Source organism: Taudactylus pleione, unplaced genomic scaffold, assembly GCF_031769625.1.
Source record: "Taudactylus pleione unplaced genomic scaffold, aTauple2 ptg001024l, whole genome shotgun sequence".
Lineage (NCBI taxonomy): Eukaryota > Metazoa > Chordata > Amphibia > Anura > Myobatrachidae > Taudactylus > Taudactylus pleione.
In genome coordinates this window covers 484,368-511,993 of record NW_028285425.1, presented here as the reverse complement: position 1 = coordinate 511,993, position 27,626 = coordinate 484,368, and the positions used below count along the sequence as shown (strand labels likewise).

At 50.7% G+C, this 27,626-nt stretch overlaps 1 protein-coding gene across 1 annotated transcript; it reads right to left on the bottom strand.

The window, feature by feature from the left end:
* Positions 1 to 417: 417 nt before the first annotated feature.
* Positions 418 to 19,998, bottom strand: SIK1 (salt inducible kinase 1). Its single transcript, XM_088461180.1, has 14 exons — positions 19,801 to 19,998; positions 14,379 to 14,523; positions 14,184 to 14,300; positions 14,023 to 14,086; positions 13,288 to 13,449; positions 11,133 to 11,257; positions 10,890 to 11,013; positions 8,974 to 9,167; positions 7,569 to 7,691; positions 7,044 to 7,130; positions 6,834 to 6,957; positions 6,528 to 6,755; positions 1,462 to 1,612; positions 418 to 1,369 (listed from the first exon to the last, which is right to left on the bottom strand). The coding sequence occupies exons 2-14, from the start codon at positions 14,520 to 14,522 to the stop codon at positions 1,204 to 1,206; spliced, it is 1,809 nt and encodes a 602-aa protein (XP_088317306.1). The 5' UTR covers position 14,523; positions 19,801 to 19,998; the 3' UTR covers positions 418 to 1,203.
* Positions 19,999 to 27,626: the final 7,628 nt, after the last annotated feature.

Here is a 27,626-nt window from a genome sequence, read left to right as displayed (position 1 = left end):
CTCACTACCTCACTGCTCCTCCAGCCTCACTACCTCACCGCTCCCCCCTACATCTCCATCTAGCCCATTTCTCAGGGTGTCTCACAACTTATTTCATATCCTTAATAGTTCTCCCAGTATATTAAAACGTTGGTACTATTATTTCAAAGGGAATCATTTTAAATCCATAGTAAGGATAAATGACAGAGGACTTCCCTGACACAGCCTATGAGACAGATATGTTGCTATAGTTAATGTTCTGCATGGTAGACTTTAGCGCAGTTTCCATTTTGTTTAGTAAACACACAAAGAGTCACCTGCATAGGTCTCATTAGTGATCCCCTCCTGTAAGACCAACGCTGGGTTTAGGCTTCCTGATCAGGATATAAGCAATAACTTATCACAAAACAATTTTACATATTACAAAATTCTTCAATATGTATGAAAAATAATTTATTTAGTAATTATCAGTAGAAATTAGTCAACGGCCAGTTAGTATCCTTCAGTCACAGACTGGGAAATGTGCAATAATTATTCATACTCAAACACACAGAGAAAGAGGACAAGTGTTGAGGCCAGAAAGGAGGGACAGTGGTGGAGGAGACAGGTTTGGAGGCCAGTAAGGAGGGACAGTGGTGGAGGAGACAGGTTTGGAGGCCAGTAAGGAGGAGACAGGTTTGGAGGCCAGTAAGGAGGGACAGTGGTGGAGGAGACAGGTTTGGAGGCCAGTAAGGAGGGACAGTGGTGGAGGAGACAGGTTTGGAGGCCAGTAAGGAGGGACAGTGGTGGAGGAGACAGGTTTGGAGGCCAGTAAGGAGGGACAGTGGTGGAGGAGACAGGTTTGGAGGCCATAAAGGAGGGACAGTTGTGGAGGAGACAGGTTTGGAGGCCATAAAGGAGGGACAGTGAGGACAAAAGGTTCGGTCCTCCAGGAAGGACGATAGACAATTGTGGAGAACAGGGACTGAATTTTAATATTCTGAATAAACAGTGTTCTAGAATAAATACATTTCTCCAGCTTATGTACAATTCCAGTATAAATATCATTGGAGTAATTTTTTCCAGCTCTCTGTACAAATACATTATAAAGTTTGTTCTGTGCTTAGATTATTGCTGTATAGACCCCTCCGGTAGCAGAAATGCCCCTCTGTGCATGTGATACAGTATATTGCAAGGCTCTCCAGCAATGAAGGGGTTTAGAGGTAAGTGTCCTGCCCAGGCTCATTAGGATGCACACTGGACGATATTCGGGTCACAGACTACGCTACAATGCTCGGCCCTCGGGATCCCCGGGTGAGGTTGTGTGATGCTGTTCAGGGAGGATTCAGGGAGATAATGTTCTCCTGGATGTTCCAGGGGGCTGGGTGAGGAGAGAGAAATCTGCAGCAACCTGGAAGAGAGCAAAAGGATTAAAGTCCGTTCCCATTACATGAAGAGCAGCGTGTGATGTATGTGAGCCCTCGTTGTACCTCTCTCACTCACCTCTGCTGCTGTAACACATTCAGTAATAAGCCCAGTGACTTGTCTGCACAGCGCCCCCCACGGGCAGCCAACCCTCGGTGTCGGAGATTGTCGAGACACAGGAGACCCCGAACGCGGACCGACCTCCTCAGCTGGCGAAGGGTGCTAGTACCTGTGCAGATAGGAGGTATTATTAGTCATACATACATACATACATACATACATACATACATACGTGGTACACAGGGCTTTATTCCTGATTATTACTACACATACATACATGGTACACTGTGCTTCATTCCTGATTATTACTACACATACATACATGGTACTTCATTCCTGATTATTACTACACATACATACATGGTACTTCATTCCTGATTATTACTACACATACATACATGGTACTTCATTCCTGATTATTACTACACATACATGTATGGTACACGGTGCTTCATTCCTGATTATTACTACACATACATGTATGGTACTTCATTCCTGATTATTACTACACATACATGTATGGTACACGGTGCTTCATTCCTGATTATTACTACACATACATACATGGTACACTGTGCTTCATTCCTGATTATTACTACACATACATGTATGGTACACTGTGCTTCATTCCTGATTATTACTACACATACATACATGGTACACTGTGCTTCATTCCTGATTATTACTACACATACATACATGGTACTTCATTCCTGATTATTACTACACATACATACATGGTACTTCATTCCTGATTATTACTACACATACATACATGGTACACGGTGCTTCATTCCTGATTATTACTACACATACATACATGGTACACTGTGCTTCATTCCTGATTATTACTACACATACATACATGGTACTTCATTCCTGATTATTACTACACATACATGTATGGTACACGGTGCTTCATTCCTGATTATTACTACACATACATGTATGGTACTTCATTCCTGATTATTACTACACATACATGTATGGTACACGGTGCTTCATTCCTGATTATTACTACACATACATATATGGTACACTGTGCTTCATTCCTGATTATTACTACACATACATACATGGTACACGGTGCTTCATTCCTGATTATTACTACACATACATACATGGTACACTGTGCTTCATTCCTGATTATTTCTACACATACATACATGGTACTTCATTCCTGATTATTACTACACATACATACATGGTACACGGTGCTTCATTCCTGATTATTACTACACATACATACATGGTACACGGTGCTTCATTCCTGATTATTACTACACATACATACATGGTACACGGTGCTTCATTACTGATTATTACTACACATACATACATGGTGCTTCATTCCTGATTATTACTACACATACATACATGGTACACGGTGCTTCATTCCTGATTATTACTACACATACATACATGGTGCTTCATTCCTGATTATTACTACACATACATACATGGTACACTGTGCTTCATTCCTGATTATTTCTACACATACATACATGGTACTTCATTCCTGATTATTACTACACATACATACATGGTACACGGTGCTTCATTACTGATTATTACTACACATACATACATGGTACACGGTGCTTCATTCCTGATTATTACTACACATACATACATGGTACATGGTGCTTCATTCCTGATTATTACTACACATACATACATGGTACACTGTGCTTCATTCCTGATTATTACTACACATACATACATGGTACACTGTGCTTCATTCCTGATTATTACTACACATACATACATGGTACACTGTGCTTCATTCCTGATTATTACTACACATACATACATGGTACACGGTGCTTCATTCCTGATTATTACTACACATACATACATGGTACACGGTGCTTCATTACTGATTATTACTACACATACATACATGGTACACGGTGCTTCATTCCTGATTATTACTACACATACATACATGGTACACGGTGCTTCATTCCTGATTATTACTACACATACATACATGGTACACGGTGCTTCATTACTGATTATTACTACACATACATACATGGTGCTTCATTCCTGATTATTACTACACATACATACATGGTACACGGTGCTTCATTCCTGATTATTACTACACATACATACATGGTGCTTCATTCCTGATTATTACTACACATACATACATGGTACACTGTGCTTCATTCCTGATTATTACTACACATACATACATGGTACACTGTGCTTCATTCCTGATTATTACTACACATACATGTATGGTACTTCATTCCTGATTATTACTACACATACATACATGGTACTTCATTCCTGATTATTACTACACATACATACATGGTACACGGTGCTTCATTCCTGATTATTACTACACATACATGCATGGTACACTGTGCTTCATTCCTGATTATTACTACACATACATGTATGGTACTTCATTCCTGATTATTACTACACATACATACATGGTACTTCATTCCTGATTATTACTACACATACATACATGGTACACGGTGCTTCATTCCTGATTATTACTACACATACATGCATGGTACACGGTGCTTCATTCCTGATTATTACTACACATACATACATGGTACACAGTGCTTCATTACTGATTATTACTACACATACATACATGGTACACTGTGCTTCATTCCTGATTATTACTACACATACATACATGGTACTTCATTCCTGATTATTACTACACATACATACATGGTACACTGTGCTTCATTCCTGATTATTACTACACATACATACATGGTACACTGTGCTTCATTCCTGATTATTACTACACATACATACATGGTACACTGTGCTTCATTCCTGATTATTACTACACATACATGTATGGTACTTCATTCCTGATTATTACTACACATACATACATGGTACACGGTGCTTCATTCCTGATTATTACTACACATACATACATGGTGCTTCATTCCTGATTATTACTACACATACATACATGGTACACTGTGCTTCATTCCTGATTATTACTACACATACATACATGGTACACTGTGCTTCATTCCTGATTATTACTACACATACATACATGGTACACTGTGCTTCATTCCTGATTATTACTACACATACATGTATGGTACTTCATTCCTGATTATTACTACACATACATACATGGTACTTCATTCCTGATTATTACTACACATACATACATGGTACACGGTGCTTCATTCCTGATTATTACTACACATACATGCATGGTACACGGGGCTTTATTCCTGATTATTACTACACATACATACATGGTACACGGTGCTTCATTCCTGATTATTACTAGACATACATACATGGTACACGGTGCTTCATTCCTGATTATTACTACACATACATGTATGGTACTTCATTCCTGATTATTACTACACATACATACATACATGGTACTTCATTCCTGATTATTACTACACATACATACATGGTACACTGTGCTTCATTCCTGATTATTACTACACATACATGCATGGTACACGGGGCTTTATTCCTGATTATTACTACACATACATACATGGTGCTTCATTCCTGATTATTACTACACATACATACATGGTACACGGTGCTTCATTCCTGATTATTACTACACATACATGTATGGTACACGGGGCTTTATTCCTGATTATTACTACACATACATACACGGTGCTTCATTCCTGATTATTACTACACATACATGTATGGTACACGGTGCTTCATTCCTGATTATTACTACACATACATGTATGGTACACGGGGCTTCATTCCTGATTATTACTACACATACATACATGGTGCTTCATTCCTGATTATTACTACACATACATACATGGTGCTTCATTCCTGATTATTACTACACATACATACATGGTACACTGTGCTTCATTCCTGATTATTACTACACATACATACATGGTACACGGTGCTTCATTCCTGATTATTACTACACATACATGTATGGTACACGGTGCTTCATTCCTGATTATTACTACACATACATGTATGGTACACGGTGCTTCATTCCTGATTATTACTACACATACATACATGGTACACTGTGCTTCATTCCTGATTATTACTACACATACATACATGGTACACTGTGCTTCATTCCTGATTATTACTACACATACATGTATGGTACACGGTGCTTCATTCCTGATTATTACTACACATACATACATGGTACACGGTGCTTCATTCCTGATTATTACTACACATACATGTATGGTACACGGTGCTTCATTCCTGATTATTACTACACATACATGTATGGTACACGGTGCTTCATTCCTGATTATTACTACACATACATACATGGTACACGGTGCTTCATTCCTGATTATTACTACACATACATGTATGGTACACGGTGCTTCATTCCTGATTATTACTACACATACATGTATGGTACACGGTGCTTCATTCCTGATTATTACTACACATACATACATGGTACACTGTGCTTCATTCCTGATTATTACTACACATACATACATGGTACACGGTGCTTCATTCCTGATTATTACTACACATACATGTATGGTACACGGTGCTTCATTCCTGATTATTACTACACATACATGTATGGTACACGGTGCTTCATTCCTGATTATTACTACACATACATACATGGTACACGGTGCTTCATTCCTGATTATTACTACACATACATACATGGTACACGGTGCTTCATTCCTGATTATTACTACACATACATGTATGGTACACGGTGCTTCATTCCTGATTATTACTACACATACATACATGGTGCTTCATTCCTGATTATTACTACACATACATACATGGTGCTTCATTCCTGATTATTACTACACATACATACATGGTACACTGTGCTTCATTCCTGATTATTACTACACATGCATGTAAATTAACTCTTGGTATACAGGTCATATGTATAATCCCCGCTACATACAAACCAATTTACTAGGGATCACCCTCTACACTTACACCCCGGGGAAGGGAGGGATCACCCCCAGCACCTACACCCCAGGAAGAGAGAGGGAGGGAGGGATCACCCTTTACACAGTCACACCACGGGGGAAGGGAGAAATCATTCTCCAGGGTTATACCTTGGGTGAGGGACGTGTCTGACGCTCTTCGCCCCTCCTGGAAGGTGACAGGGAGGAGGCATCTTGCTGTAGTGATTCCCTGATATTGCAGGACAGGCGTTGCAGACTGAGCACTGAGGGGCGCTGGTGAGCACAGGCTGGTGGTCCCCAGGGGTGGGTGAATGCAGGATGGCAGGAGACAGTTCTCTAGGCTGTTAGATGGAGCAGACGTGGAGGAGACCAGGATACCTGTTAGCGAGAAAGGAAAGATGGATGACGGCGAATGTGGTAAGGAGGAGGAGATGGGAGAAAATGTCCGACACTTACTTGGCGCCGCTGGTTTTTCAGATGGGCCTCTCAGGACGGCTTCATGTGGCTCTTCAAGCAATGGAGAGCAAGGGGACACCGCGGACCCCCCTAGGGACGGTGACTCCCCCAGATGTAACAGCAACTGCAACGCAACAAGAGATCAGTCCTCTTCCCCAATAACCAGCCCCATGGTCCTTACTTCCCAGCCCGACGTGGGACCCAGCTCACCTGCAGTGGTCCGCTAAGCTCACAATCATAATCCGCAAGCGTTGCCTGAGGCTGACACAGCAACGGGGAGGCCCCAGAACAGGAAGCCTGCAGCAACGGGAACAGATTGCATTAATAATATCATACATAGTATAACCAGACTATACATGCTAGTCACATACGTGTGCTCCTCACCCTACTGCATACACTAGCCACATATATCATACATACGTGTCCTCCTCTGCCATCTACATACACTAGTCACATATACATACGTGTCCTCCTCTGCCATCTACATACACTAGTCACATATATCATACATACGTATCCTCCTCACCCTACTGCATACACTGGTCACATATCATACATACGTGTCCTCCTCTGCCATCTACATACACTAGTCACATACATTATAGATACATGTCCTCCTCATTCGACTGCATGCACTAGTCACATATTATACATGTGTACATAACATACACACTATACTAACCAAACTACATTCACCTCACATACATTGTACATAAATGTGCGCGCTGTAATCACCTTTGTGCAGTCCAGGAGTGCAGGTGTTTGGGCAGAGACTAGTCCGAGACGAGATGCCTGCAGCCGCTCTACCAGGAGGTAATAGATGGCGGCATAGTGGTCATACGTGTCGTCCTGTACAGCCTGGGATTGGAGGGATCACAATCAGATATACACAGTAATACAACGTCCTCTGTATACACAGTAATACAACGTCCTCTGTATACACAGTAATACAACGTCCCCTGTATACACAGTAATACAACGTCCCCTGTATACACAGTAATACAATGTCCTCTGTATACACAGTAATACAACGTCCCCTGTATACACAGTAATACAATGTCCTCTGTATACACAGTAATACAATGTCCTCTGTATACACAGTAATACAACGTCCCCTGTATACACAGTAATACAACGTCCTCTGTATACACAGTAATACAACGTCCTCTGTATACACAGTAATACAATGTCCTCTGTATACACAGTAATACAACGTCCCCTGTATACACAGTAATACAACGTCCTCTGTATACACAGTAATACAACGTCCTCTGTATACACAGTAATACAATGTCCTCTGTATACACAGTAATACAACGTCCTCTGTATACACAGTAATACAATGTCCTCTGTATACACAGTAATACAACGTCCTCTGTATACACAGTAATACAATGTCCTCTGTATACACAGTAATACAATGTCCTCTGTATACACAGTAATACAATGTCCTCTGTATACACAGTAATACAATGTCCTCTGTATACACAGTAATACAATGTCCTCTGTATACACAGTAATACAATGTCCTCTGTATACACAGTAATACAATGTCCTCTGTATACACAGTAATACAATGTCCCCTGTATACACAGTAATACAATGTCCTCTGTATACACAGTAATACAACGTCCTCTGTATACACAGTAATACAACGTCCCCTGTATACACAGTAATACAACGTCCTCTGTATACACAGTAATACAACGTCCTCTGTATACACAGTAATACAATGTCCTCTGTATACACAGTAATACAATGTCCTCTGTATACACAGTAATACAACGTCCTCTGTATACACAGTAATACAACGTCCTCTGTATACACAGTAATACAATGTCCTCTGTATACACAGTAATACAACGTCCTCTGTATACACAGTAATACAACGTCCTCTGTATACACAGTAATACAATGTCCTCTGTATACACAGTAATACAATGTCCTCTGTATACACAGTAATACAATGTCCTCTGTATACACAGTAATACAATGTCCCCTGTATACACAGTAATACAATGTCCCCTGTATACACAGTAATACAACGTCCTCTGTATACACAGTAATACAATGTCCTCTGTATACACAGTAATACAATGTCCCCTCTCTGTGTTAGGTCACATGCAATACGTATACTGACCTGTAGGGTGCGCTCTCTGTCTATACCCAGCTTCTGCATGATGGCGATGACCTGCAGACAGGGTGTAGGGAGCGGATTGTGCAGAGGCGGCTGAGGACTGACACCCTGAAACCATCGATGCTGCCTGACCTGTGCGACGCTCAGACGCTTCCCCGGATCCACGGCCAACATCCGGCGGAGCAGAGACTCGCAGTCTGCGGAAACAGAAGCACATTATATATAGAGAGGTGTCCTCATACATATAGGCGCAATACGCCGTGCGGCAGGAGATACTGCGCACAAGTGAGAGGTGTCCTCATACATATAGGCGCAATACGCCGTGCGGCAAGAGATACTGTGCACAAGTGAGAGGTGTCCTCATACATATAGGCGCAATACGCCGTGCGGCAGGAGACGCCGCGCACAAGTGAGAGGTGTCCTCATACATATAGCCGCAATACGCCGTGCGGCAGGAGACACCGCGCACAAGTGAGAGGTGTCCTCATACATATAGGTGCAATACGCCGTGCGGCAGGAGATACTGCGCACAAGTGAGAGGTGTCCTCATACATATAGGCGCAATACGCCGTGCGGCAGGAGATACTGCGCACAAGTGAGAGGTGTCCTCATACATATAGGCGCAATACGCCGTGCGGCAAGAGATACTGCGCACAAGTGAGAGGTGTCCTCATACATATAGGCGCAATACGCCGTGCGGCAGGAGACGCCGCGCACAAGTGAGAGGTGTCCTCATACATATAGCCGCAATACGCCGTGCGGCAGGAGACACCGCGCACAAGTGAGAGGTGTCCTCATACATATAGGTGCAATACGCCGTGCGGCAGGAGATACTGCGCACAAGTGAGAGGTGTCCTCATACATATAGGCGCAATACGCCGTGCGGCAGGAGATACTGCGCACAAGTGAGAGGTGTCCTCATACATATAGGCGCAATACGCCGTGCGGCAAGAGATACTGCGCACAAGTGAGAGGTGTCCTCATACATATAGGCGCAATACGCCGTGCGGCAGGAGACGCCGCGCACAAGTGAGAGGTGTCCTCATACATATAGCCGCAATACGCCGTGCGGCAGGAGACGCCGCGCACAAGTGAGAGGTGTCCTCATACATATAGGTGCAATACGCCGTGCGGCAGGAGATACTGCGCACAAGTGAGAGGTGTCCTCATACATATAGGCGCAATACGCCGTGCGGGAGGAGATGCCGCGCACAAGTGAGAGGTGTAGAATCTTCTCCGCTGTAACGTGCGTCTTAGTCGCAACGCGACTGTGTGCGACTGTATACGAACCACAACAAAACTTGGCGTGAAAATAGCGGTGCAGCGATTACCGCCAGTAAAAGGATGGTGAGCGCATATGCCCAGCATCTATTCACAGAAAAGGGCGAGCTCGGGGGCAGCACAGCGTGTCCGTAAGTGCCGAGCACACCCCCAAGAGTGATGAAAAGGGGACGCATCTTAGACACGCCCCTTTTGCCATGGCCACGCCCCCTCTAGGTCTGGCGCTGGACTTCGAGTGAACACTACTCAGACATATAAGTGTCGCATAACACATTAATCAGCGCAGTCTCAGGAAGCCATTTTGTGACATAACGGGTCATCTAAGATGTACATTCGTGCAAAAAAAAAAAACGCTGGACGCAAAGCGGAGACGCACGGGACCTGGGCTGTGCGGCAATAGTGCATGAGGAGGAGAGATCTCACCAGGGCGAGAAATGGCTGCCACCTTCTACTACAGAATACACAGAACACTGCAGGTTATATGGCCAATAACCGTGGTCAGGAGACATCATGTAACATCCTCTGTATCCAGCCACGGAACTGGCATCGCCGGAACACTAACACCGGCCACATGCGGCATGACTGGGGCAGCGTGGACCACCCATAGTTATTACGCTCTCACCCCCCTCTGTTCTCACCTTGTGACATGTAGTATGGAATTCGGAATCTCCCTTCAAGGACCCTCTGTCGCAGGGTGGGCAAGTTTGGTCCATCAAAGGGGAACGATCCACAGAGTAAAACGTACAGAACAACGCCCAAACTCTACACAAAGAGAAGTCATCTGCAGTCAGACACATTATATATATACATACACATACATACATACATATATATAGTATACAGCATGGAAAGCGATATACACAGGCAGCTGGTCTCCTCACCCAGACATCTAGCAGTGGCCCCTCGTACTCCTTCCCTTGGAATACCTCCGGAGCAGCATATGGCGGGCTGCCACACCAAGTATTCAAGGGCCGTCCTTCCATATAGAAATTACCAAATCCAAAATCTGGTAAAAAGATAAAGACGTGTGTTATGGCCATCCCCCTATTACATCATCCCCCCAATACATCATCACCTTCCCCTGGGCCCCCTGCTTCCTATCATTCCCCTATTACATCACCACCTTCCCCTGGGCCCCCTGCTTCCTATCATTCCCCTATTACATCACCACCTTCCCCTGGGCCCCCTGCTTCCTATCATTCCCCTATTACATCACCACCTTCCCCTGGGTCCCCTGCTTCCTATCATTCCCCTATTACATCACCACCTTCCCCTGGGGCCTCTGCTTCCTATCATTCCCCCATCACATCACCACCTTCCCCTGGGCCCCCTGCTTCCTATCATTCTCTTATTACATCACCACCTTCCCCTGGGTCCCCTGCTTCCTATCATTCCCCTATTACATCACCACCTTCCCCTGGGGCCCCTGCTTCCTATCATTCCCCTATTACATCACCACCTTCCCCTGGGTCCCCTGCTTCCTATCATTCCCCTATTACATCACCACCTTCCCCTGGGGCCCCTGCTTCCTATCATTCCCCTATTACATCACCACCTTCCCCTGGGTCCCCTGCTTCCTATCATTCCCCCATTACATCACCACCTTCCCCTGGGCCCCCTGCTTCCTATCATTCCCCTATTACATCACCACCTTCCCCTGGGTCCCCTGCTTCCTATCATTCCCCTATTACATCACCACCTTCCCCTGGGTCCCCTGCTTCCTATCATTCCCCCATCACATCACCACCTTCCCCTGGGCCCCCTGCTTCCTATCATTCCCCTATTACATCACCACCTTCCCCTGGGCCCCCTGCTTCCTATCATTCCCCTATTACATCACCACCTTCCCCTGGGGCCCCTGCTTCCTATCATTCCCCTATTACATCACCACCTTCCCCTGGGTCCCCTGCTTCCTATCATTCCCCCATCACATCACCACCTTCCCCTGGGCCCCCTGCTTCCTATCATTCCCCTATTACATCACCACCTTCCCCTGGGCCCCCTGCTTCCTATCATTCCCCTATTACATCACCACCTTCCCCTGGGGCCCCTGCTTCCTATCATTCCCCTATTACATCACCACCTTCCCCTGGGTCCCCTGCTTCCTATCATTCTCTTATTACATCACCACCTTCCCCTGGGGCCTCTGCTTCCTATCATTCCCTTATTACATCACCACCTTCCCCTGGGTCCCCTGCTTCCTATCATTCCCCTATTACATCACCACCTTCCCCTGGGTCCCCTGCTTCCTATCATTCCCCTATTACATCACCACCTTCCCCTGGATCCCCTGCTTCCTATCATTCCCCTATTACATCACCACCTTCCCCTGGGTCCCCTGCTTCCTATCATTCCCTTATTACATCACCACCTTCCCCTGGGCCCCCTGCTTCCTATCATTCCCCTATTACATCACCACCTTCCCCTGGGTCCCCTGCTTCCTATCATTCCCCCATCACATCACCACCTTCCCCTGGGCCCCCTGCTTCCTATCATTCCCTTATTACATCACCACCTTCCCCTGGGTCCCCTGCTTCCTATCATTCCCCTATTACATCACCACCTTCCCCTGGGGCCTCTGCTTCCTATCATTCCCCCATCACATCACCACCTTCCCCTGAGTCCTCTGCTTCCTATCATTCCCCCATTACATCATCACCTTCCCCTGGGTCCCCTGCTTCCTATCATTCCCCCATTACATCACCACCTTCCCCTGGGTCCTCTGCTTCCTATCATTGCCCTATTACATCACCACCTTCCCCTGGGGCCTCTGCTTCCTATCATTCCCCCATTACATCACCACCTTCCCCTGGGCCCTCTGCTTCCTATCATTCCCCATTACATCACCACCTTCCCCTGGGGCCTCTGCTTCCTATCATTCCCCCATCACATCACCACCTTCCCCTGGGGCCTCTGCTTCCTATCATTCCCCTATTACATCATCTCCTCCCCCCTGAGCTCTCTACCCTCCATTACATAATTACCTCCCCCTGGGTCCTCTGCATCTTATCATCCCCACCTTCCCCGTGCACTTACCGGCCAGTTTGATGTCCATATTTTCATCCAGTAGCAGGTTTTCCGTCTTGAGGTCTCGGTGGACGATATTTTGGGAGTGACAATACACCACGGCCGACAGGATCTGCAGGAACTTGTCCCGAGCCTCTTCCTCAGACAGGCGGCCGCGTACCGTCATGTAATCTAAAGGACATCGTGGATGCTCAGAGTGGGAAGGGATGGAGGCACCTGGGGGCTGGTAGAGCATAGTGTCCCCTACACTAGATAGTTGGAGCTGTGCCATGTTATATACAGTATTTCTTTATGGTCTAGTCTAGTTACAGACCGATCATACATGAAGATACTGATCTACAATATCCAATCTGTGTGTGTCCCCATTTATTTGCAATATAACAATTACCACTGGCGCTGTCCCCTACTCCCGTCTACATAACCCGCATTTGGCGCTGTCCCCTCCTCCCGTCTACATAACCCACATCTGGCGCTGTCCCCTCCTCCCGTCTACATAACCCACATCTGGCGCTGTCCCCTCCTCCCTTGCCTGCATAGCCCACCACAGACGCTGCATGATCAGTCAATGGCATTAGACTAGAACCCGACGGATAGAGAGAGAGATAGAGATGTATGTATGTATGTAATATATATATATATATATATATATATATATATATATATATATATATATATATATATATATAGATAGATAGATAGATAGAGATATATAGAGATATATAGAGAATTTTATTACTAACTCACCAAATAACTCCCCATTTTTGGCGTATTCTGTGACGATGTAGATCATGTCTCTGGTCTCCATCACCTGTAAAGATAGATTCCAACATGTCATGAGGCTATAAGGGGCGGAGCCTGGCGCACGCCAGTCTGTGGGAGGTGCTGCGAGGTGGCGATACACTCACCTGATAGAGTCGGATCACGTGAGGGTGGCGTAGCCGTTTCATGATCTGAACCTCTCTATAAACCTTCTCCAGATTTGCACGATCCAGGCGCGTTTTATCAATAATTTTAATGGCGACCTGAGCGAGAAAATAACAGAGTGAGACCCTATGCGTCATTGTGCTGCGCCCGCTCAGGACTATTACTCCCTCTATTACCTGTGTGTTGGTCACTCGGTGCCGTGCCAGTTTCACCACTGCAAAATTGCCCTTTCCAAGTGTCCCTTCAATGTCATAAAACCCAACCCGAAGAGGCCTGCGGGGGGCGCTGCCCGAACTACAGCTGTCTCTCAGTATGACCATCCTGCAGGAGGAGATAATAGGAGGCAATGATGGGGGCAGTCATGGGGTGACAGGAGGAGATGATGGGGGCTGTAGTGGGGTGACCAAAGCAGACGATGGGGGCAGTAGTGGGGTGACAGGAAGAGATGATGGGGCAGTAGTGGGGTGACAGGAGGAGACGATGGGGGCAGTCGTGGGGTGACAGGAGGAGACGATGGGGGCAGTCGTGGGGTGACAGGAGGAGATGATGGGACAGTAGTGGGGTGACAGGAGGAGACGATGGGGGCAGTCGTGGGGTGACAGGAGGAGACGATGGGGGCAGTCGTGGGGTGACAGGAGGAGACGATGGGGGCAGTCGTGGGGTGACAGGAGGAGACGATGGGGGCAGTCGTGGGGTGAGAGGAGCAGACGATGGGGGCAGTCGTGGGGTGAGAGGAGCAGACGATGGGGGCAGTCGTGGGGTGACAGGAGCAGACGATGGGGGCAGTCGTGGGGTGACAGGAGGAGACTGTGGAGTAGTAGTGGGGTGACAGGAGGAGACGGTGGGGCAGTCGTGGGGTGACAGGAGGAGACGATGGGGCAGTCGTGGGGTGACAGGAGGAGACGATGGGGCAGTCGTGGGGTGACAGGAGGAGACGATGGGGCAGTCGTGGGGTGACAGGAGGAAACGATGGGGCAGTCGTGGGGTGACAGGAGGAGACGATGGGGCAGTCGTGGGGTGACAGGAGGAGACGATGGGGCAGTCGTGGGGTGACAGGAGGAGACGATGGGGCAGTCGTGGGGTGACAGGAGGAGACGATGGGGCAGTCGTGGGGTGACAGGAGGAGACGATGGGGCAGTCGTGGGGTGACAGGAGGAGACGATGGGGCAGTCGTGGGGTGACAGGAGGAGACGATGGGGCAGTCGTGGGGTGACAGGAGGAGACGATGGGGCAGTCGTGGGGTGACAGGAGGAGACGATGGGGCAGTCGTGGGGTGACAGGAGGAGACGATGGGGCAGTCGTGGGGTGACAGGAGGAGACGATGGGGCAGTCGTGGGGTGACAGGAGGAGACGATGGGGCAGTCGTGGGGTGACAGGAGGAGACGATGGGGCAGTCGTGGGGTGACAGGAGGAGACGATGGGGCAGTCGTGGGGTGACAGGAGGAGACGATGGGGCAGTCGTGGGGTGACAGGAGGAGACGATGGGGCAGTCGTGGGGTGACAGGAGGAGACGATGGGGCAGTCGTGGGGTGACAGGAGGAGACGATGGGGCAGTCGTGGGGTGACAGGAGGAGACGATGGGGCAGTCGTGGGGTGACAGGAGGAGACGATGGGGCAGTCGTGGGGTGACAGGAGGAGACGATGAGGCAGTCGTGGGGTGACAGGAGGAGACGATGAGGCAGTCGTGGGGTGACAGGAGGAGACGATGAGGCAGTCGTGGGGTGACAGGAGGAGACGATGGACTAGTAGTGGGGTGACAGGAGGAGATGATGGGGCAGTAGTGGGGTGACAGGGGCAGATGATGGGGCAATAGTGAGGTGACAGGGGCAGAGGATGGGGCAGTAGTGGGGTGACAGGAGCAGATGATGGGGCAGTAGTGGGGTGACAGGGGCAGATGATGGGGCAGTAGTGGGCAGATGATGGGGCAGTAGTGGGGTGATAGGAGGAGACGATGGGGCAGTAGTGGGGTGACAGGGGCAGATAATGGGGCAGTAGTGGGGTGACAGGAGCAGATGATGGGGCAGTAGTGGGGTGACAGGAGCAGATGATGGGGCAGAAGTGGGGTGACAGGAGCAGATGATGGGGCAGTAGTGGGCAGATGATAGGGCAGATGATGGGGCAGTAGTGGGGTGACAGGGGCAGATGATGGAGCAGTAGTGGGGTGACAGGAGCAGATGATGGGGCAGTAGTGGGGTGACAGGAGCAGATGATGGGGCAGTAGTGGGGTGACAGGAGCAGATGATGGGGCAGTAGTGGGGTGACAGGGGCAGTAGTGGGGTGTCAGGGGCAGATGATCGGGCAGATGATGGAGCAGTAGTGGGGTGACAGGAGCAGATGATGGGGCAGTAGTGGGGTGACAGGGGCAGATGATAGGGCAGATGATGGGGCAGTAGTGGGGTGACAGGGGCAGATGATGGGGCAGTAGTGGGGTGACAGGGGCAGATGATGGGGCAGTAGTGGGGTGACAGGGGCAGATGATGGGGCAGTAGTGGGCAGACGATGGGGCAGTAGTGGGGTGACGGGCAGATGATGGGGCAGTAGTGGGGTGACAGGAGGAGACGATGGGGCAGTAGTGGGGTGACAGGGGCAGATGATGCAGCAGTAGTGGGGTGACAGGGGCAGATGATGCAGCAGTAGTGGGGTGACAGGGGCAGATGATGGGGCAGTAGTGGGGTGACAGGAGCAGATGATGGGGCAGTAGAGGGGTGACAGGAGCAGATGATGGGGCAGCAGTGTGGTGACAGGGGCAGATGATGGGGCAGTAGTGGGGTGACAGGGGCAGATGATGGGGCAGTAGTGGGCAGATGATGGGGCAGTAGTGGGGTGACAGGAGCAGATGATGGGGCAGAAGTGGGGTGACAGGGGCAGATGATGGGGCAGTAGTGGGGTGACAGGAGCAGATGATGGGGCAGTAGTGGGGTGACAGGAGCAGATGATGGGGCAGTAGTGGGGTGACAGGGGCAGATGATGGGGCAGTAGTGGGGTGACAGGGGCAGATGATGGGGCAGATGATGGGGCAGTAGTGGGGTGACAGGAGCAGATGATGGGGCAGTAGTGGGGTGACAGGGGCAGATGATGGGGCAGTAGTGGGGTGACAGGGGCAGATGATGGGGCAGTAGTGGGGTGACAGGGGCAGATGATGGGGCAGTAGTGGGGTGACAGGGGCAGATGATGGGGCAGTAGTGGGGTGACAGGGGCTGATGATGGGGCAGTAGTGGGGTGACAGGGGCAGATGATGGGGCAGTAGTGGGGTGACAGGGGCAGATGATGAGGCAGCAGTGGGGTGACAGGGGCAGATGATGGGGCAGTAGTGGGGTGACAGGGGCAGATGATGAGGCAGCAGTGGGGTGACAGGGGCAGATGATGGGGCAGTAGTGGGGTGACAGGGGCTGATGATGGGGCAGTAGTGGGGTGACAGGGGCTGATGATGGGGCAGTAGTGGGGTGACAGGGGCTGATGATGGGGCAGTAGTGGGGTGACAGGGGCAGATGATGGGGCAGCAGTGGGCTGATGATGGGGCAGTAGTGGGGTGACAGGGGCAGATGATAGGGCAGATGATGGGGCAGTAGTGTGGTGACAGGAGCAGATGATGGGGCAGTAGTGGGGTGACAGGGGCAGATGATGGGGCAGTAGTGGGGTGACAGGGGCAGATGATGGGGCAGTAGTGGGCAGATGATGGGGCAGTAGTGGGGTGACAGGGGCAGATGATGGGGCAGCAGTGGGGTGACAGGGGCAGATGATGGGGCAGCAGTGGGGTGACAGGGGCAGATGATGGGGCAGCAGTGGGGTGACAGGGGCAGATGATGGGGCAGCAGTGGGGTGACAGGGGCAGATGATGGGGCAGCAGTGGGGTGACAGGGGCAGATGATGGGGCAGTAGTGGGCTGATGATGGGGCAGTAGTGGGGTGACAGGGGCAGATGATAGGGCAGATGATGGGGCAGTAGTGGGGTGACAGGGGCAGATGATAGGGCAGATGATGGGGCAGTAGTGGGGTGACAGGAGCAGATGATGGTGCAGTAGTGGGCAGATGATGGGGCAGTAGTGGAGTGACAGGGGCAGATGATGGGGCAGGAGTGGGCAGATGATGGGGCAGTAGTGGGCAGATGATGGGGCAGTAGTGGGGTGACAGGGGCAGATGATGGGGCAGGAGTGGGCAGATGATGGGGCAGGAGTGGGGTGACAGGGGCAGATGATGGGGCAGGAGTGGGCAGATGATGGGGCAGTAGTGGGGTGACAGGGGCAGATGATAGGGCAGATGATGGGGCAGCAGTGGGGTGACAGGGGCAAATGATGGGGCAGTAGTGGGCAGATGATGGGGCAGGAGTGGGCAGATGATGGGGCAGGAGTGGGGTGACAGGGGCAGATGATAGGGCAGATGATGGGGCAGCAGTGGGGTGACAGGGGCAGATGATGGGGCAGTAGTGGGCTGATGATGGGGCAGTAGTGGGGTGACAGGGGCAGATGATAGGGCAGATGATGGGGCAGTAGTGGGCAGATGATGGGGCAGGAGTGGGCAGATGATGGGGCAGGAGTGGGGTGACAGGGGCAGATGATGGGGCAGGAGTGGGCAGATGATGGGGCAGTAGTGGGGTGACAGGGGCAGATGATAGGGCAGATGATGGGGCAGCAGTGGGGTGACAGGGGCAGATGATGGGGCAGTAGTGGCCTGATGATGGGGCAGTAGTGGGGTGACAGGGGCAGATGATGGGGCAGTAGTGGGCAGATGATGGGGCAGTAGTGGAGTGACAGGGGCAAATGATGGGGCAGTAGTGGGCAGATGATGGGGCAGGAGTGGGCAGATGATGGGGCAGTAGTGGGCAGATGATGGGGCAGCAGTGGGGTGACAGGGGCAGATGATGGGGCAGTAGTGGCCTGATGATGGGGCAGTAGTGGGGTGACAGGGGCAGATGATTGGGCAGTAGTGGGCAGATGATGGGGCAGTAGTGGAGTGACAGGGGCAAATGATGGGGCAGTAGTGGGCAGATGATGGGGCAGGAGTGGGCAGATGATGGGGCAGTAGTGGGCAGATGATGGGGCAGCAGTGGGGTGACAGGGGCAGATGATGGGGCAGTAGTGGGGTGACAGGAGCAGATGATGGGGCAGTAGTGGGCAGATGATGGGGCAGAAGTGGAGTGACAGGGGCAAATGATGGGGCAGTAGTGGGCAGATGATGGGGCAGGAGTGGGCAGATGATGGGGCAGTAGTGGGGTGACAGGGGCAGATGATGGGGCAGGAGTGGGCAGATGATGGGGCAGTAGTGGAGTGACAGGGGCAGATGATGGGGCAGTAGTGGGCAGATGATGGGGTAGTAGTGGAGTGACAGGGGCAAATGATGGGGCAGGAGTGGGCAGATGATGGGGCAGTAGTGGGGTGACAGGGGCAGATGATAGGGCAGATGATGGGGCAGCAGTGGGGTGACAGGGGCAGATGATGGGGCAGTAGTGGGCTGATGATGGGGCAGTAGTGGGGTGACAGGGGCAGATGATAGGGCAGATGATGGGGCAGTAGTGGGCAGATGATGGGGCAGGAGTGGGGTGACAGGGGCAGATGATGGGGCAGTAGTAGTAGTAGTAGCAGAGCCTGTGTCACACACTCACCTGCCGCTCTATGCCGGGTGTCCTCCTGTTACTGGAGCGATGTGCGGGTGTCCGGGTGTCACAGCATCACACACCCGTCTCTCTATGTCACATGTTTCTCAGACACTCTGCTCGGTAACCCCGCCCAGCCATTACATAGGCACACCCCATTGACGTCACGCTGACGTGATAATCTTCCAGGACTCCGCCCCGTTGCCTGGTGACTGAGGCCTCTGACGCGCGCGCTGATGTCCTGTCTCCATGGTGACCGGCTGTGTACGTCACTGAGCAGCTGGCGCCGTAATCGTCAGGTATCAGGATCAGTAGTCAGCGCATGCGCAGTGACCCTGTGACGTGCGGGTGGTGAGAGGGGACACAGCGCCACCTGCCAGACACATTGCAGAATGCAGGAGATATACTGTCACACTGAGGTCAGGGCTGTGTTTCAGATTTTATCATTGGAAGACTCAACCCATAGCCCCCCTGTAAGAGCCCCGATGCCCCCAGCTGCTGTATACTATATACGGGGCAAAGGCCAGCCCAGGAAGAGACACCGCTGCTGTATACTATATACAGGACCAACGCCAGCCCAGCAAGAGACACCGCTGCTGTATACTATATACGGGGCCAACGCCTACCCAGGAAGAGGAACCGCTGCTGTATACTATATACGGGGCCAACGCCAGCCCAGGAAGAGACACCGCTGCTGTATACTATATACGGGGCCAACGCCAGCCCAGGAAGAGGAACCGCTGCTGTATACTATATACAGGACCAACGCCAGCCCAGCAAGAGACACCGATGCTGTATACTATATACAGAACCAACGCCAGCCCAGGAAGAGACACCGCTGCTGTATACTATATACGGGGCAAACGCCAGACCAGGAAGAGACACCGCTGCTGTATACTATATACGGGGCAAAGGCCAGCCCAGGAAGAGACACCGCTGCTTTATACTATATACAGGACCAACGCCAGCCCAGGAAGAGGAACCGCTGCTGTATACTATATACAGGACCAACGCCAGCCCAGCAAGAGACACCGATGCTGTATACTATATACGGGGCAAACGCCAGCCCAGGAAGAGACACTGCTGCTGTATACTATATACGGGGCAAACGCCAGCCCAGGAAGAGACACCGCTGCTGTATACTATATACAGGACCAACGCCAGCCCAGCAAGAGACACCGCTGCTGTATACTATATACAGGACCAACGCCAACCCAGGAAGAGACACCGCTGCTGTATACTATATACAGGACCAACGCCAGCCCAGCAAGAGACACCGATGCTGTATACTATATACGGGGCAAACGCCAGCCCAGGAAGAGACACTGCTGCTGTATACTAGATACAGAACCAACGCCAGCCCAGGAAGAGACACCGCTGCTGTATACTATATACGGGGCAAACGCCAGACCAGGAAGAGACACCGCTGCTGTATACTATATACGGGACCAACGCCAGCCCAGGAAGAGACACCGCTGCTGTATACTATATACGGGGCCAACGCCAGCCCAGGAAGAGACACCGCTGCTTTATACTATATACAGGACCAACGCCAGCCCAGGAAGAGGAACCGCTGCTGTATACTATATACAGGACCAACGCCAGCCCAGGAAGAGGAACCGCTGCTGTATACTATATACAGGACCAACGCCAGCCCAAGAAGACACACCGCTGCTGTATACTATATACGGGGCAAACGCCAGCCCAGGAAGAGACACCGCTGCTGTATACTATATACAGGACCAACGCCAGCCCAGCAAGAGACACCGCTGCTGTATACTATATACAGGACCAACGCCAACCCAGGAAGAGACACCGCTGCTGTATACTATATACAGGACCAACGCCAGCCCAGCAAGAGACACCGCTGCTGTATACTATATACGGGGCCAACGCCTACCCAGGAAGAGGAACCGCTGCTGTATACTATATACGGGGCCAACGCCAGCCCAGGAAGAGACACCGCTGCTGTATACTATATACGGGGCCAACGCCAGCCCAGGAAGAGGAACCGCTGCTGTATACTATATACAGGACCAACGCCAGCCCAGCAAGAGACACCGATGCTGTATACTATATACAGAACCAACGCCAGCCCAGGAAGAGACACCGCTGCTGTATACTATATACGGGGCAAACGCCAGACCAGGAAGAGACACCGCTGCTGTATACTATATACGGGGCAAAGGCCAGCCCAGGAAGAGACACCGCTGCTTTATACTATATACAGGACCAACGCCAGCCCAGGAAGAGGAACCGCTGCTGTATACTATATACAGGACCAACGCCAGCCCAGCAAGAGACACCGATGCTGTATACTATATACGGGGCAAACGCCAGCCCAGGAAGAGACACTGCTGCTGTATACTATATACGGGGCAAACGCCAGCCCAGGAAGAGACACCGCTGCTGTATACTATATACAGGACCAACGCCAGCCCAGCAAGAGACACCGCTGCTGTATACTATATACAGGACCAACGCCAACCCAGGAAGAGACACCGCTGCTGTATACTATATACAGGACCAACGCCAGCCCAGCAAGAGACACCGATGCTGTATACTATATACGGGGCAAACGCCAGCCCAGGAAGAGACACTGCTGCTGTATACTAGATACAGAACCAACGCCAGCCCAGGAAGAGACACCGCTGCTGTATACTATATACGGGGCAAACGCCAGACCAGGAAGAGACACCGCTGCTGTATACTATATACGGGACCAACGCCAGCCCAGGAAGAGACACCGCTGCTGTATACTATATACGGGGCCAACGCCAGCCCAGGAAGAGACACCGCTGCTTTATACTATATACAGGACCAACGCCAGCCCAGGAAGAGGAACCGCTGCTGTATACTATATACAGGACCAACGCCAGCCCAGGAAGAGGAACCGCTGCTGTATACTATATACAGGACCAACGCCAGCCCAAGAAGACACACCGCTGCTGTATACTATATACGGGGCAAACGCCAGCCCAGGAAGAGACACCGCTGCTGTATACTATATACAGGACCAACGCCAGCCCAGCAAGAGACACCGCTGCTGTATACTATATACAGGACCAACGCCAACCCAGGAAGAGACACCGCTGCTGTATACTATATACAGGACCAACGCCAGCCCAGCAAGAGACACCGATGCTGTATACTATATACGGGGCAAACGCCAGCCCAGGAAGAGACACTGCTGCTGTATACTAGATACAGGACCAACGCCAACCCAGGAAGAGACACTGCTGCTGTATACTAGATACAGAACCAACGCCAGCCCAGGAAGAGACACCGCTGCTGTATACTATATACGGGGCAAACGCCAGCCCAGGAAGAGACACTGCTGCTGTATACTATATACGGGGCAAACGCCAGCCCAGGAAGAGACACCGCTGCTGTATACTATATACAGGACCAACGCCAGCCCAGCAAGAGACACCGCTGCTGTATACTATATACAGGACCAACGCCAACCCAGGAAGAGACACCGCTGCTGTATACTATATACAGGACCAACGCCAGCCCAGCAAGAGACACCGATGCTGTATACTATATACGGGGCAAACGCCAGCCCAGGAAGAGACACTGCTGCTGTATACTAGATACAGAACCAACGCCAGCCCAGGAAGAGACACCGCTGCTGTATACTATATACGGGGCAAACGCCAGACCAGGAAGAGACACCGCTGCTGTATACTATATACGGGACCAACGCCAGCCCAGGAAGAGACACCGCTGCTGTATACTATATACGGGGCCAACGCCAGCCCAGGAAGAGACACCGCTGCTTTATACTATATACAGGACCAACGCCAGCCCAGGAAGAGGAACCGCTGCTGTATACTATATACAGGACCAACGCCAGCCCAGGAAGAGGAACCGCTGCTGTATACTATATACAGGACCAACGCCAGCCCAAGAAGACACACCGCTGCTGTATACTATATACGGGGCAAACGCCAGCCCAGGAAGAGACACCGCTGCTGTATACTATATACAGGACCAACGCCAGCCCAGCAAGAGACACCGCTGCTGTATACTATATACAGGACCAACGCCAACCCAGGAAGAGACACCGCTGCTGTATACTATATACAGGACCAACGCCAGCCCAGCAAGAGACACCGATGCTGTATACTATATACGGGGCAAACGCCAGCCCAGGAAGAGACACTGCTGCTGTATACTAGATACAGGACCAACGCCAACCCAGGAAGAGACACTGCTGCTGTATACTAGATACAGAACCAACGCCAGCCCAGGAAGAGACACCGCTGCTGTATACTATATACGGGGCAAACGCCAGCCCAGGAAGAGACACTGCTGCTGTATACTAGATACAGAACCAACGCCAGCCCAGGAAGAGACACCGCTGCTGTATACTATATACGGGGCAAACGCCAGACCAGGAAGAGACACCGCTGCTGTATACTATATACGGGACCAACGCCAGCCCAGGAAGAGACACCGCTGCTGTATACTATATACGGGGCCAACGCCAGCCCAGGAAGAGACACCGCTGCTTTATACTATATACAGGACCAACGCCAGCCCTGCAAGAGACACCACTGCTGTATACTATATACGGGGCAAACGCCAGCCCAGGAAGAGACACTGCTGCTGTATACTAGATACAGAACCAACGCCAGCCCAGGAAGAGACACCGCTGCTGTATACTATATACGGGGCAAACGCCAGACCAGGAAGAGACACCGCTGCTGTATACTATATACGGGGCCAACGCCAGCCCTGCAAGAGACACCACTGCTGTATACTATATACGGGGCAAACGCCAGCCCAGGAAGAGACACTGCTGCTGTATACTAGATACAGAACCAACGCCAGCCCAGGAAGAGACACCGCTGCTGTATACTATATACGGGGCAAACGCCAGACCAGGAAGAGACACCGCTGCTGTATACTATATACGGGGCCAACGCCAGCCCAGGAAGAGACACCGCTGCTGTATACTATATATGGGGCCAACGCCAGCCCAGGAAGAGACACCGCTGCTGTATACTATATACAGGACCAACGCCAGCCCAGGAAGAGACACCGCTGCTGTATACTATATACAGGACCAACGCCAGCCCAGGAAGAGGAACCGCTGCTGTATACTATATACAGAACCAACGCCAGCCCAGGAAGAGGAAACGCTGCTGTATACTATATACAGGACCAACGTCAGCCCAGGAAGAGGAACCGCTGCTGTATACTATATACGGGGCCAACGCTAGCCCAGAAAGAGACACCGCTGCAGTATACTATATACGGGGCCAACGCTAGCCCAGGAAGAGGAACCGCTGCTGTATACTATATTCGGGGCCAACGCCAGCCCAGGAAGAGACACCGCTGCTGTATACTATATACGGGGCCAACGCTAGCCCAGGAAGAGACACCGCTGCTCTATACTATATACGGGGCCAACGCTAGCCCAGGAAGAGACACTGCTGCTGTATACTATATATGGGGCCAACGCTAGCCCAGGAAGAGGAACCGCTGCTGTATACTATATACGGGGCCAACACCAGCCCAGGAAGAGACACCGCTGCTGTATTCTATATATGGGGCCAACGCCAGCTCAGGAAGAGACACCGCTGCTGTATACTATATACAGGACCAACGCCACCCCAGGAAGAGATACCGCTGCTGTATACTATATACGGGGCCAACGCCAGCCCAGGAAGAGACACCGCTGCTGTATACTATATACGGGACCAACGCCAGCCCAGCAAGAGACCGCTGCTGTATACTAAATACGGGGCAAACGCCATCCCAGGAAGAGACACCGCTGCTGTATATTAGATACAGAACCAACGCCAGCCCAGGAAGAGACAACGCTGCTGTATACTATATACGGGGCAAACGGCAGACCAGGAAGAGACACCGCTACTGTATACTATATACGGGGCCAACGCCAGCCCAGGAAGAGACACCGCTGCGGTATACTATATAGAGGGCAAACGCCAGCCCAGGAAGAGGAACCGCTGCTGTATACTATATACAGGACCAACGCCAGGCCAGCAAGAGACACCGCTGCTGTATACTATATACGGGGCCAACGCCAGCCCAGGAAGAGACACCGCTACTGTTGACTATATTCAGGACCAACACCAACCCAGGAAGAGACACCGCTGCTGTATACTATATACAGGACCAACGCCAGCCCAGGAAGAGACACTGCTGCTGTATACTATATACGGGGCAAACGCCAGCCCAGGAAGAGACACCGCTGCTGTATACTATATACGGGCCCAACGCTAGCCCAGGCAGAGACAACGCTGCAGTATACTATATACGGGGCCAACGCTAGCCCAGGAAGAGGAACCGCTGCTGTATACTATATACGGGGCCAACGCCAGCCCAGGAAGAGACACCGCTGCTGTATACTATATACGGGGCCAACGCCAGCCCAGGAAGAAACACCGCTGCTGTATACTATATACGGGGCCAACGCCAACCCAGGAAGAGACACCGCTGCTGTATACTATATAGAGGGCAAGCACCAGCCCAGGAAGAGGAACCGCTGCTGTATACTATATACGGGGCCAACGCCAACCCAGGAAGAGACACCGCTGCTGTATACTATATACGGGGCCAACGCCAGCCCAGGAAGAGGAACCGCTGCTGTATACTATATACGGGGCCAACTCCAGCCCAGGAAGAGACACCGCTGCTGTATACTATATACGGGGCAAATGCCAGCCCAGGAAGAGACACCGCTGCTGTATACTATATACGGGGCAAATGCCAGCCCAGGAAGAGAAACCGCTGCTGGATACTATATACGGGGCCAACGCCAGCCCAGGAAGAGACACCGCTGCTGTTTACTATATAGAGGACCAACGCCAACCCAGGAAGAGACACCGCTGCTGTATACTATATACATTACCAACGCCAGCCCAGCAAGAGACACCGCTGCTGTATACTATATACGGGGCCAACGCCAGCCCAGGAAGAGACAACGCTGCTGTATACTATATACGAGACCAACGCCAGCCCAGGAAGAGACACCGCTGCTGTATACTATATACGGGGCCAACGCCAGTCCAGGAAGAGACACCGCTGCTGTATACTATATATGGGGCCAACGCCAGCCAAGGAAGAGACACAGCTGCTGTATACTATATACGGGGCCAACGCCAGCCCAGGAAGAGACACCGCTGCTGTATATTATATACAGGACCAACGCTAGCCCAGGAAGAGACACCGCTGCTGTATACTATATACGGGGCCAACGCCAGCCCAGGAAGAGGAACCGCTGCTGTATTATAGATACAGGACCAACGCCAGCCCAGCAAGAGACACCGATGCTGTATACTATATACGGGGCCAACGCCAGCCCAGGAAGAGGAACCGCTGCTGTATACTATATACGGGGCCAACGCCAGCCCAGGAAGGGACACCGCTGCTATATACTATATACGGGGCAAATGCCAGCCCAGGAAGAGACACCACTGCTGTATACTATATACAGGACCAACGCCAGCCCAGGAAGAGACACCGCTGCTGTATACTATATACGGGGCAAACGCCAGCCCAGGAAGAGGAACCGCTGCTGTATACTATATAGAGGACCAACGCCAGCCCAGCAAGAGACACCGCTGCTGTATACTATATACGGGGCCAACGCCAGCCCAGGAAGAGACACTGCTGCTGTATACTATATACGGGGCCAACGCCAACCCAGGAAGAGACACCGCTGCTGTATACTATATACGGGGCCAACGCCAGCCCAGGAAGAGGAACCGCTGCTGTATACTATATACGGGCCAACGCCAGCCCAGGAAGAGACACCGCTGCTGTATACTATATACGGGGCAAATGCCAGCCCAGGAAGA